This window comes from Pollachius pollachius (genome assembly GCF_949987615.1).
Source record: "Pollachius pollachius genome assembly, chromosome: 7".
Classification (NCBI taxonomy): domain Eukaryota; kingdom Metazoa; phylum Chordata; class Actinopteri; order Gadiformes; family Gadidae; genus Pollachius; species Pollachius pollachius.
In genome coordinates, this window is record NC_136940.1 from 7741653 (window position 1) to 7755868 (window position 14216).

At 43.0% G+C, this 14216-nt stretch overlaps 1 protein-coding gene across 1 annotated transcript in view; it reads right to left on the bottom strand.

Moving 5' to 3' along the window:
• tmem131 (transmembrane protein 131) overlaps nucleotides 1-6317 on the bottom strand; it is a 22002-nt gene extending 15685 nt beyond the window's left edge. Inside the window, exons 1-11 of the mRNA XM_079740570.1 lie at nucleotides 5915-6317; nucleotides 4516-4636; nucleotides 4008-4124; nucleotides 2991-3113; nucleotides 2432-2512; nucleotides 1934-2069; nucleotides 1489-1545; nucleotides 1242-1300; nucleotides 997-1099; nucleotides 699-807; nucleotides 256-409 (exon numbers count right to left, since the gene is read on the bottom strand). Coding sequence (XP_079596696.1) covers nucleotides 256-409; nucleotides 699-807; nucleotides 997-1099; nucleotides 1242-1300; nucleotides 1489-1545; nucleotides 1934-2069; nucleotides 2432-2512; nucleotides 2991-3113; nucleotides 4008-4124; nucleotides 4516-4636; nucleotides 5915-6054 — 1200 coding nt within the window. The 5' untranslated portion in view covers nucleotides 6055-6317. The remainder of the gene's footprint in view (nucleotides 1-255; nucleotides 410-698; nucleotides 808-996; nucleotides 1100-1241; nucleotides 1301-1488; nucleotides 1546-1933; nucleotides 2070-2431; nucleotides 2513-2990; nucleotides 3114-4007; nucleotides 4125-4515; nucleotides 4637-5914) is intronic.
• Nucleotides 6318-14216: the final 7899 nt, after the last annotated feature.

The following is a 14216-nucleotide window of genomic DNA, read 5'->3' on the forward strand; positions in this document are numbered from 1 at the left end:
GGTGGATAAGGATTAGGGAGGGGTTAGACAGGTTGTTAAGGATTAGGGAGGGGTTAGACAGGTGGTTTATGAGCAGGTAGGGGTTAGACGGGTGTTTAAGGATTAGGGAGCGGTTAGACAGTTGGTTAAGGCTTAGAGAGGGATAAGACAGGTGGTTGGGGAGCAGGTAGGGGTTAGACAGGTGGCTAAGGAGCAGGCAGGGGTTAGACAGTGGTTAAGGAGCAGGTAGGGGTTAGACAATTTTCTAGGTCTCACAGTGAACATGGTTGTGGCGTCCAGCTTAAGGGAAGCGTTTAGGATCTGGACCGGGTAGCCGAAGGTGTTTGCGAGGAAGATGGGTCTGACCACTGGGTCCAGGGGACTGTTCCTGATGTGGAACAGAGTGGTGGCATCCTCAAAACTCAGATAGCTGCAACAGAAGGCATGGCAAAAAAAAGAATAAATAGACATTAGAAATCCTGGAAAAAACTTGACATGCCTGGCTTGGATAAAATGCTAGGCCTGAACATAACTGGATTGAAGTTTAGTAACTATTACTTTTATTGGGTAATTTAGCAGACATGGAACCAAGACAGCATGTAGCTATCATCTTAACACAATAACGCATACACCATCCTACCCATGACAGGATTATCGGTTTGAGGATAAATTTTGCTCTGTATAAAACTTAAAACACTGATAGTAATAAAGTAGCATACCCTTTTAGCACGTCGGCTTGGTAAGGGATCTCTAGTGTGGGATAACTCCTCTCTGTCACCTTCACCGTGATCTTACCAGACGACTGCTCTGGCCCTGCTGCTTTAGAGGCTGTGTTGGAGGAAACACAGCGTTATCTGGCCCTGCTGCTTTAGAGGCTGTGTTGGAGGAAACACAGCGTTATCTGGCCCTGCTGCTTTAGAGGCAGCCTCAATCCCACGCAGGACCCTTGCAGCTTGAAACAAACAAACTTCCCCTTTTTAAATCATCCCGAACAGAACCAACAATTTAAGTACTCACGATCAAAAGTTATCCTCGCAACTTTGGTGTATCCTCGTTCCTTCAGAGTAACCCCCTTAAATTCCACTGAGATCGCTGCGTTTGATGGTGACGTTCGTACACTCTGTAAATTAATAAAAAAAACATTAGGGAAAGAACTACATTCAGAAATAAGACGTATATTGTTGAAATTAAAGATAAAGAACCTGATTTAGAGCGAAGACAGATATTGTTTAAGAAATAGATACAGGGACAAGAGAACCTACTGTGATCCTAACATCTTCTGTTCCTGCGTTTAAAAGGAGATTCAACGTTCTGGGGCGATCTACGATATGAGAGAGAGAGAGAGAGAGAGAGAGAGAGAGAGAGAGAGAGAGAGAGAGAGAGAGCGATGGAATGTGAGGAAGAGAAAGAGATGGATTAGGGGTCTGGAGAACACCTGGAAGTACTTATTAACATCATCCTCATCATCACCATCTTCGTCATCCCCACCACCATCAGTGAGCCCCATACCTTGTTCCCGCAGCATTCCAAAGTCAAGCACCTCTTTGGAGGAGTAGATAGCAGGAGCTGGAACCACGAGGAACACAACATATGTAGCAGTGACCAGCACACATCCAAGTTTCATCAAGTTTCACCAAAGCTGACACATCGACACATGGTCCAATATCGTCCAAAATTTGTTACAACGTCAAATACCGTCAAAAAGGCCAATAATTAGGCCCAGCCACAGTGTTTTTAGTGCTATTCAGTTTTTGAATGGCAAAACACTCACCGTTGACATCCACCGTCATGGCAAAAATAGCCTTTATCTTTTGATTCTGATTATCAGTATAGACCAATACATTTAATCCTGGAGCCTCCCTACTGATTAGCATACACGATACCCATTAAGAAACAAGTTGGACACCCAGTATCTAAATGTTGTGAATGTCCAGAGGCATCGGTGGGTCTGTACCATCGGAGGAGGGCTCCAAAGGGGGGACGGCGGACTGGTCCGGGCTGGGGGTGGTGGGTCTGACCCCCAGGAAAGTCATGTGGTCATCTGCATACCGAGAAACAAAACTCACACTCTTCTCAAACGGGGGAACCTCCTGCAAAGAGAATCACAGAATTGCGTTCAAATGCTCCTTTTATACAGTACTTAAGTTGAATCTTTTACCTTTTTGTGGATTTTGTTAAAGCATGAAACTTTAAATCATTGTCAATCTGAATTGAATATGTAGGAGTTAAAATTGTTTAATTGTGTACTATTAATATTAATAATACTATGAATATGAATGCATTTGATTGATCAATCACTTTTGTTGCTAACCAAAGACACATAACAAAGACATCAAATGACAAGGACAAACTATGAAAATTAATAATACAAATGAATGAATATTGTAAGGAACCATTCTATATTATAATTGAGTTACTTACAGGAAAATACCCCAAATGACTGAAAGCATACCCATAAGTCCTCAGTGTGTGGGTGTTGGCCAGTGGGCAGCTCTAGATGTAAGTCCGCTCCACTGGAGTACATCTCCACAACCTGGGGGAGAGGAACAGGAAACCTCATGAAGCACTTCACAAACATGAAACATTCACTGTCACACTGGCCAATCAAGACCATGCCAAAAGATCATGTAATTTCATTTTATATTTATAGTTATTATCTTGAGTTGCTAATGATATATTCATTTAAAAGTAATTTATTACAATCTTACGTTATGTGACCGTTTTTATTTTTGTATTCATTGACCAAACAGGATTATATTCCTCATTCTCTCATCATTTTTGTATTTTCTCAAAATACCTTTTGTCCTTTGATGATACTGCATTTTATTGAATTTGAAAATAGAAATGAATCAGCGATGATGGCATTATAGGTACACCCGTAAACATACAGGTACATCCGTAAACATACAGGAACATCCGTATAGATACAGGCACACATAATTACATGAAATATGATCCTATTTCTGAGGTTCATATCTAGTAGTATATACGTGCTCCATGCGGTGGCTTGCCTGAAGAGGTTGACTGTGAGACGGTTGGAGGTCCATCAGAGGGGAGGAAGGCTTGTCTACGGGGGCCTGGGGCACCGTGAAGGGCCTCAATCTGTAGAGGTTTGGAACACTCACCCCAAACACCTACAGAGACACAGACAGAGACAGAGAGACAGAGAGACAGAGAGACACAGAGACAGAGACACAGACACACACACAGACCCAGAGACACACAGACACAGACACAGAGACACGGAGAGACACAGACACAGACAAAGACAACAAGAGACAGAGAGACAGAGAGACACAGAGACACAGACAGAGACACAGCCACAGAGAGACAGAGAGACACAGAGACACAGACAGAGACACAGACAAAGAGAGACACAGACACAGAGAGACACAGAGACACAGACACAGAGAGACAGATAGACACAGAGACACAGACACACGCACGCGCGCGCGCACGCACGCACGCACGCACGCACGCACGCACACACGCACACACACACACACACACACACACACACACACACACAGTACCAGTAAAGATGAGACAAAACATGAGGTAACTGGTAAGGTTTTCTAATCAAAATTAGATGAAAAGCAGAAACGAATGAACCAAATATACAGATTGACCACTGATTATTATAATAATTGTATTAATATAAAATTGATTGTAAAATGGAACAGGTTAGTCTAGTGGAAAAGCTATTTGACTCCCAGTTGGAATGTTTTGGGTTCAAAACCCAATATCCACAGTCCATCTGTCGAGCAAGATGACCCCTAACCCCTGACCCCTCCTGCTCCTTAAAGACCTGTTCTGTCTCACCCTCATCACTATAGGCCTATTTCTGAGTTTCTTTCCCCTACTCCTTATTGACATGGATCTGAATTCATTATCAGTCTCTATGGACAGAAGCATCTGCTAATTGAATAAATATAAATCCTAAAATACAATAATACTACAAAACAAATACAATAATCGTCTATTAGGCCACATAATGACTTTGAAAAGAATGCATGTTTTCTGCCTACCTGGTATGCAAACAGACCATGATGTGATGTGTTGATGAATAAAGTGTTCTCTATGTTTCCCACCACGCGGGCCAGGAACACCACATCAAACGAGGTCATTCCTCCTGGTGGCAGTATCTGGTCGAAAGAGAGTTTGGCAAACATAAATATAACAAAGGCGACCTTTGACTTTACCATGTTAGAGGATTGATAAGGCGCAAAAGACGACCGGTCTTACGAGTTATAGTATGGTGATCAGACTATAAGCTCTAACTACAAACAACATGGAAGAAAACTATTGATTGAGGGATAAAATAAGTTAGGCTCAGAATTACTATCCCTCAAATAACTGAAAAAGGATTACAGGAAGATGATCAGATTGGCGACCGTGCCAACTTGCTGATATGTAGTTATTCACTTCTGAACACCTGATACAGATTTATATCAGAAGAACAGAAAGAGAGATTGACCACAAGCATCCTTGGTAGTGTAGTTCCGGACTATAGGCTGTGTGGTTGCAGATACTCACAGCGTGCTTGAAGAAGGATGCATGGAAGTGTGCTGTGGAGCCTGATATGGACATCAGACTGATCTCTTCTGAGCCAGGGTTGTGGAGGTGCACCTTCTCCATCTTGAGCATCCCCACAGGGCTGCATGATAGATGATGAGAGTGGGAGAATGAGATGAACGAATATAAAGATCATGGCCAATAGCTTACAGTGCAACCAACTGATAACTTCTCATTGTCAAAAAGGAACTGATGTGTGTCAGGGTGAGTAAAAGTAAGTGGAACTGATGTGTGTCAGGGTGTGGTTGTCTGTGGTTGTCACTACATCTTTCATTAACCAAACAATGATTCTTTATGTTTTGATGTCTAGATATGCAAGACTTTATCCAAATGAATAAACTCAAGTGGGAGAGAGACTGAGTCAAGACTGACTCTGAGCCGACTCTAAGTAAGTTACAGGGCTTACTAGTTATCTCTCTGAGTTGACTAGTTGACCTGCTCAATGTTAACTTGCTCAAAGTTAAACAGTCAGCAACTCATTCAGAGTTAGTTAACAATTAAATGTGACTGGGTTAGCCCATGTAGGAAGCTAGGACGAGCACTGACTTTTCAGTGCTAATACATGATGATGTCATGTGATCCCGTGCTCCTGTGATATTAAGCTCCCAGCAGCAGATTGCCGCTGGCGCTGAACGAGGTGAGGCACGCGGTGAAAAGGGATCACCTGACCCACAGCCACATGGGTGTTGGCCCCTGAAGCTCTTGGAGATACGGTTACGCCTCTCCCAGCTAAGTAGGTTTTTATTTGCATTTAGTGTTCTCTTAAAGGTATGTTTCAGATCGTTGTCATTCCATTGTATTGCAGTAGTCTAAAATGGGGTCATACAATGTGATATTTTGTGAATCATTGGCATAATGCATGCATAAATATCACAGCGTTTTTCTAGCTCTCTGGCAACAGTCCAGTAATTTAAAACCTTTCTGGGCATAACAAGAATTAATAATATAAATACTGTACTATGTGTGTGTGTGTGTGTGTGTGTGTGTGTGTGTGTGTGTGTGCGTGTGCGTGTGTGTGTGTGTGTGTGTGTGTGTGTGTGTGTGTGTGTGTGTGTGTGTGTGCGTGTGTGTGTGTGGTGCAAAATCTGGTCAATACCCTGACTACGGGAACAGCAGCACAATGACACTATATGTGGAATATTTTTGTGTGAGCCTGCAAATCCGTGGCTCAAAAAAGGACAACTATCAGAATAGATCAAATGTTGTTATAAACAGAGTTACAAATTAACTTGTTTCTTCAATTGTCTACAACTCCCTGGGCACAATTTCACAAACTGAATAAGAGCCTCACTCTCTGTAATCTTTGCAAAGAGCACTATTAGTCGAGCAGTGGGCTACATCACTCAGAAGACCTACTCACTGTTCACTGAAGTCCAGCATCGCTGGCTCAAAGCGTATAGCACGCTGGGTGAGCGTGTTCGAGGACGCCAGAGGTGATAGACACAGCACACACAGCACAGACAGCAAGTGAGCAAACATTTTGTCCATGCTGCTCTGCATTCAGGAAACAAAGCTACAGCCGAAAAGTCAGAAGATGTCCTAAAAACATGCTGACGTGATGTGATCCATTGGAATGTCTTCCATGTGTTGCTCTTCTGTAAACAGCCACCCTGGAATGGGAACTCTTGACATCTTCTTAAACAATTGAAAAGTTCCTTCTCTATTGGTGATATTCAGCAGGTAAGTCAGTAGACTTTTGTAGCACCGCCATGTCCTGTCAGGGGAACTACTGGTGGGAAATCAAATGAAGACAATGGATCACACCGTGATTATAGATGAGGAAAAAAACAGCGGTTAAGAAACTCACCAAACTAGCTCAACAGGCAGAGCAGCTGAACAAGAGACGGCTCCTCTTTACAGAGATTCATTTCATATTTGGGCTGAACCAATGACAGCATAAACCCTACCACCATGCAACACAGGCGAGCTTTGGTTGAGTCCTGTGCAAACTTTATGGAAATTGGTGTTAGGCAGGGAATAGTGCGCGCACGGATGCTCCAATCCAACATTCTGCATTAATAACTCAAATGTTTGTAATAACTGAATCACTATCAACTTTAATAAAAAATACATATAAGGTAACCTTTTTCCTAATCCCCAAAAAGGAATTCAAGTTTTTAATAAAGCCTCATCTTATAAACTTATATTTGGCACTATGTGCTAAAAACAGTGCATAGTGAAGGAGGCTATGTCAATGAGAAAGCTTGCTTTCTCATTGCTCTCTAATAGCTGTTAGCTATATTTGCAAGCTGCAGGAAATTGTCATATCTGCTAGTCATAGATGGTAGCATTTTAGCTATTGCTGTTCTGCAATACACAAACTTTAGGTTCTTGGAATATACCAGCTGTAGCTCTAGGTGCTAGCTGTTAGCTCTTAGCGGGAGCGTACCTATGTTCTCTGGGTCCTATGTTCCCCGGGTCCTATGTTTCCCGCTTTGTATGTGACCGGGGAACACAGGACTCTGTGAGCAAATCTTTTTTTCGTAGGATGGTAGGGGCAAGTACCGCCTTTTTCGCCTCTGATTCGCCTGTGATTGGTTAGAATGGCTCTCCTCCGATTGGTTATAGTTAGGGTTAGGTTTAGGGTTAACCCTCACCCTAACCCTAACCCTAACCATAACCCTTAACCTGACCCTAACCCTTTTCACCCTGGGAACAAAGGACCTGGGGAACATAGGGATGACCCCCTCTTAGCCATATTTGTAATGGTATTCTGGCTGTAGCAGTATCTTCTAGCTGTGACAATGTAGTTGGGTTGCATTTCCATCCCTCAGGGGATAAACCCAGAAAGAGAGAGCAAAATGAAATCATGGGCTGGTTCCACAACTTCACAGTGACACAGCTGATCTTGTCCAATGTTAAAAAGAGAGAATTGGGATTAAAGAGGCTGAGTTTAAAGTAAGTGCAGTAGATGAAACAGGAGGAACAGCAGAAAGTGTACTGCTGCCCTGTTAGCCCTTAAAGTGAATCTCTACATATTTAAGTGACAATGTGAAGTGTTTCAACTAGCTCGTAGCCTAACATAACCTGGACATATCTGTAGTCAATAAAGAATACAACAATGATAAAATTGCGACTCCCAAAACCCCTCCCAATCACGCCACCCTGCCAGCTTGTTTGATTGCGCCACAGTAGCATAGTTAGTTAGAGTGGACAGAACTCTGTTATCGCATTTAGTTTTTTTCCTACTAACTGGGAGAGGCTGATTCTTACACATGAGACTTTTGAAGAATGTAAATACGGCAGTATAGTTTATATTTAGGGTATTTTGACTCCAAGCTGAGAGCTGTGTTAAAACCCAAGAACTACAGTTGGGTAGTAGGTACTACTACCTTTAGGTATCCTTGAGTTTAAATGCCCCTAACAACTGCCTGCTCGACATTTTCTGAATCTCAAGCAAGATTTCTGAAATTATTGTTGGTTACCTAAGCCCAGGGTTGTGGGCGTGGCCGTGTTTCAATGAGCAAGGGGCGGAGCCTTCAGGTGTTATCTGTTCAAAATAAGCCCCGGCAACAACAAGGCAAACATGCTGATGCAACGGCGCACTTGGAACGCATGTCGTGGAATTCAAATTAAAAGTGGCAGTTGCAAACCCAACAATGTCTGTCTATAAATATTGTTGAACACACTGCTTTAGAAACTGTTGATTAGATGGAAGATTAGAGATATCTGCACTGGGCTAGGTTAGAGCGCTACAGAAACCTTCAAACCTGTTCAATTTATAACCAGACTATGAGACTACAAACCAGTAGTCTATTGTTTTAGGACCCTTAAAGGTCCCATGGCATGCTACTTTATGGTTGCTTTAATATAGATATTAGTAGGCCCCAAACACAGTATTTGAAGACGTTCCCGAAATTCAGCTGTGGTGCAGAATTACAGCCACTACGAGCCAGTCGCACATTGAGCTTTTCCCAGATGCGCTGTTTCGGTGTCTGTAGCTTTAATGCAAATAAGGAGGAGAGAGGCGGGTCAAGGAGGAGGGTGGGGGTGTGGCCCTGAGCAGCTTGCAGCCACGGTACCATGCGCTGTATACAGTGAGTGTGTATCTTTAGCCGTGTTCTGTAAATATTATAGAACACACAGGAGTCCTGGAGCTCTATATATAAATAATATCATATTATACATAGATATCTATATCATATAATATATATTATCACGGCCAAAAGCTGTGTGAGCCTCCAGACGATATTATGAATCTCAAACGACCGCGTCGGGTTCTCCGACGTCTCTGGTTCTTCCACGTCCACATCAATCTGAAGTAGACTGAACCACGACATGGAGGAGAAAGGGATTGTTGCCCGCGATTATTGACCGCGGTTGTCTCTCGCCGGAGCCTCGCTGCCGAGTGACCACCGCCTCAGCAGCGGTAAGCGCTTAGGCACCACCGCCTCCTGCAGCGGGCAGCCCCGAGGCGGTGGTCCCTCGGCAGTGGTCAGCGCTTAGGCACCACCGCCTCCTGCAGCGGGCAGCCCCGAGGCGGTGGTCCCTCGGCAGCGGGAAGCGGGGCTCAAGCGGGAGACATTCGCGGCCAACAATCCCTTTCTCCTCCATGTCGTGGTTCATGTACTTCAGGGAGTCAAAGCCAAAGTTCCATTTCCCCCAATTCATTCTCAACCATGGCTGAGATAACCCCCACTACGAGTCTCGTTGTGGAAATACCAGAGACGAGAGTCCGACGTGTTATGCGCCATAACACCAACAGCAGAAGGGTTATCCAAATAACAAGGAAGTGTACAACACTTGCGTTACAGTGCTCTATATCCAAATAATATCATATAATCAGTGTTGGGCAAGTTACTTTAAATTAGTAACTTAGTTACAGTTACTAGTTACTTCTTTCAAAAGTAACTCAGCTACTTTAAGTTACTCGTTACTTTCAAGGTAACTAGTTACTAGGGAAAGTAACTTTTTTTTTCTAAATTATCTTATTGTGTTAATGTGGCAAAGGACCTCCCTAACTGGATAGCTAGGGAGGCTGCCAGTCCTCTGGCTTGCTTACACGTAAGTCCTATCCTTCCACAAGCGCAATGCGCCACCTAGTGACCTGAACGTGCCATAGCAGTGTAGTAGTGTGAGTGCAAATAAATTAAATATTTCCACTGTTTCCAACTGTTTCCAACCCTCTACAAATGCACACACATTATTTTGGGGTTGATGTGGCATAGTGTTCGACAAAACAACTGTAAAATTTGATCATTGTACCCAGTATCACTACGATGAAGCAGTGGATCAACAAAACACAACATACAGTATGTTTTGAGACTTTTGATAGGCCTATTTATCGTAGCCATTGAAACAGGTACAAAGTATAGTTTTGGCAGTGCAAAAATTAAACTGTGCCTCAGACCATTTAGCAACTGTAGGAATCAATAGTGCAAAACTGATACAATAGATGTTTTCAATGTAAACACAGTGAGATTTATCCGTTCTTTGTAAGTTAACCTTAACTCAAAACAGCTAAACTCCACCAACTGGAGACCTCATCATCAATAATGATGGGCAAACTTAAAAGTATTTTCAGCCTCACAAAGAGAAACTAAATAAATAAAAAGTACTTTCAGCCTCACAAACATAGTTAATGTTTAACAAATATAATATTTCCTCCACTCTGGCCGTTTAGATAAATAAAACAACTGATTAAATCAATAATGGTGGATACAGTGCTTTAGTAGTCTATGTTAGTATGTCTATGTCTATATCAGTCTTTGTCCATACATCTCCATCATTTGTTTAGCTGTGTCTGGGTTATAGACTGTGCAACAGGCTTTGTAAAATCAAGCTTTCGTTGTTTGGCTGGAGTGGCTTCTCCTTTAGCGTCGGCGGAGCTGACGTTAGCAGCAGCATCACCTGTGTTACCTTCAGGGTCTTTTTTAACTAGCTTGGTGGATGCCTGTTGTTTCTGAAGATGTTTCATCAGATTAGAATTGCTAGTTTTTGATTTGGCTAGAGTTTTCGAACCTCCACAAAGGTGACAGGTCACCAAAATATTCCTTATGTCTTTTACTGTCAGAAAGGAAAAATAATGTGCATATTTCCATGAGAGAAATACAACGCCTGGACCGTCGTCGACTGCCTCCATTGTTTTAATCCATTTACTTGCGCGTCGCTGCGTCACGTGACTCACGTCCGCTTCACGTCCACCACTGAAACTGTAGTCCTGGGTTATGCACGTGAAGTAACGAGTAACGAGCCTGTTTAAATCGCAGGAACGATAACGCGTTACTGATTTTGACAAAGTAATTAGTTACAGTGCTCGTTACCGCAAAAGTAACGTAGTTACTGTAACGCGTTACTTAATAACGCGTTAGTCCCAACACTGCATATAATGCATAGATATCTATATCATATAATACATATTATCATGGCCAAAAGCTGTGGGCGCCTCCAGACGATATTATGAATCACAAACGACTTTGTCGGGTTCTCCGACGTCTCTGGTTCTTCCACTTCCACATCAATCAGAAGTAGACTGAACCGCACGCTGCCTGCTGCTGGCTGCCCGCTGCCGGCTGCCCGCTGCCGGGCGGTGGTGCCTCGCGGCAACCGGCGGCATGTCACAGTTCATACTTCAGGGAGTCAAAGCCAAAGTTCCTTTCCCCCAATTCCTTCTCAACCATAGCTGAGATAACCCCAACTACAGTCTCATTGTGGAAATACAAAAGACGTCAAAGAACTGACGTGTTATGCGCCATAACACCAACAGCAACACTTGCCTTACAGTGTGTGCAATCACACACACACACACACACACACACATGTGGCACTCGCACGGTCGTGTCTCATTGGCGGGCCAAATTCTCTGGGCGGGCAAGGCAGAGAAAGGGGATGAGCTTAGATCCTTTATGACGACATATGGGACCACATTCCAAATCAGCGAGCTTGAGCCTCCGTTTTTTCAAAGGCGAGCAGAACACCTAGTGCTCGTTTTACACCGAACGCAAGTTTTAGCCACTGCGGGACCATAGGCAGGCTAGGGGAACTCATATGTATGTTAGAAAACCTCATAAAGGGAGATTTTCATGCCATGGGACCTTTAAAACAATTGTCTTTATCATTCAAACTGTAGTGTATCTTTCTGTCTCTACTGTATTTATGATTAGGCAGACATTTTGCAGACATTTTGCAAAGCATCATAGTGACTCCACATATATCATTCATAGGCAGGTAGCCTTAAGACAGCATAGTAGTTGTTTTCAGCAGTTAGTCAATCTCAAACCCTCTTTAGAGCCAAGTTCGCTGGACCTCCAGCAGAGGGCAGAATTAGGCATTTTATTGGGCTTTTTGGTGGATATTTACATGGTTTAAACCTAATATGTCAATCTACAAGTGGGACAATTGAAGAGATAGTCTCGTGTTCATATTCCACATACATTTACAAATGTGTCTATCTTTTATTTTAGTTTCTCTTACTCTTTCTCTGTCAAACGAGACAGAGAGGGAGAGAGACTCTGGGGATTACCACAGCAACGCCATGTGATTCTAGGGCTACGGATGCCTCTGATTGGAGTACGCCAATGTCAAGAGAGGCTTGTGGCCAGAATGTTCCTGCCGTCGTTCTTATGAGCGAGCGGAACGCATCTGGAGAAGAGGGCGCGCGCTGCCAGGGCCACTCCACATGGAATTGGCAGCCCTTCTCAAGAACACGTCTGCTTACCTCTTTATCTGTCGTTATAGTCGACAACATCGTTATTAACCCCAATTTGTCTTTTAAAAGTAGGCTTACTTGTTAGTAATGTTGTTGAAAAAAAATTGTTTGTTCCAAGTTTATCATCATACACTTAATGATAATAGCCTATTTTAAGATATACTGCCTGCACCTTAGTGTAAAATAATCTAAAGACAACAATCACTTCGATTATGTAAACTATACTTCTAATCTCAATCATACCCACCAACACCTTGTCAATAATGAACAGGGAAACCACTAAAAAACATTTTACTTCTACAACAAACTAGTCTACACACTAAACAGCAAATCCAAGTGGGTGGGACATAACATTCAAACTAATAGCAACACAGTTAGTGACAAAGCAACCCAATTAACCAGTCATCGTCAATTCAAATTATACAATTTAGATTTGATTAGGACCGGATCAACTCATATCGGACCAAAACTGAGGTAGCGTAAAAAATGACAATGTTAAAACGACACATATCAAGATGGAGGCTAGTGCCTCTGTATATTCTGGGAAGGCCAGGGTTTAGAGAGAATGCAGTGCTTAGGCCGACCGTTCATCTTCTGCCCCAGTGTATTTAAGAGGCTTTTCACTGGATCTGATCTGCAGCCACCACCTGGCCAAGGAGCTTGGAAAAGAGAGAGTGAGTGGTTAGAGAGAGGCTGTGACTTGACATTTAGAGTTACCGTGGCAACGCGTCATGTTAACGTGCAATTAGCGACAGCCACTAACAAGGACTGAGGCCCTAAGCATCCAAGTAGCCTGATGGATATTTGATTGTATGGCAAAGTTACTGAAGTCAAAGTTTTGAAAGTAAGGGCTATTTATTGTTTAATAACCTTTGCATCCGCATATATGGCTAAGAGTAAAACAAACTTTTGTTATTTCTTAGTTGTTTCTTCAATTGAATATCAGATGTACAGATATAGATGCTTGTGTGTTGTTATTTTTGTGTTCCCTACAGATCACTAGACTATCACATAGCATAAGCACCTTCTCAGTTGCCAGTATCTAATAACAGACGTCTAAACCAAATCCTGAGCGACTATTTCTGTCTCCAAGTCTTTATTTGTGGCTTGTGGACACAGAGCTGTTGTGTCCAGCTTCTGCTGGACACAACAGCTCTGTTTTCACAACAACATAAGTTACCGGTTGTTGTCCCCATGTCCCCATGCGTGATCAAAAAAGCACAACACACTTTCGGCATAACTTGTACAACTTGTATCAACTTATAACCAGACTAATAGACTACAAACCAACAGTCTATTGTTTTAGGACCCTTAAAACAATTGTCTAGGTAGTTCAAGCTGTAGTGTAAAATCTTTCTGTCTCTATTTACAATTAAGCAGACATTTAACAGACATTTGGATTCAAAGCATTATAGTGACTTCACCTAGATGTCATGAATAGGCAGGTAGGGTCATCTTGCTCAAGGATGCCTATAGGTAGACTGCATGCATAGTAGTTGTTAAGGTGTTCAACTCTCTGTTCAAAAGTTCTGGGTTTGATCCCCAATGTCCACTGCTTGAGCTTAAGGAATCCCTTGCAAAGATGCCCACAGCCTAACCCTGGTTGCTCCGAAAAAAACAAAAAAGAATTGGAGTGAGCAACAATGAGCAGAAGAGGACAGGCGGGTGCTCACATTGGTTCTTGCTTGAAGTCACCACCACCACAGCGGGAGCATTAGGTGGCTCATTAGGTGAGCAGAGCTCAGGTCTAAGCTGGGATTAACGATAGCAGAACGTGGCTCACTGGATTCTCCTTAGCTCCAGGAGGAGGTGGCGCTGGTGGTGGATTGGGAGGGTGGGGGAGGCGATCTGAGGGAGAGACATTTAGATCAGGGGCAGCTCCAAACGCTGATTCTCCTCATTCTCCCCTAATCACTCGAACTGCTTGCTCATCAAGTTCTCAGCGGCTAAATTATAGGCCTGGTTGACTCTGTGTTGATGAAAAGAGCTAAATGTACTGCTCTATCTACACTAT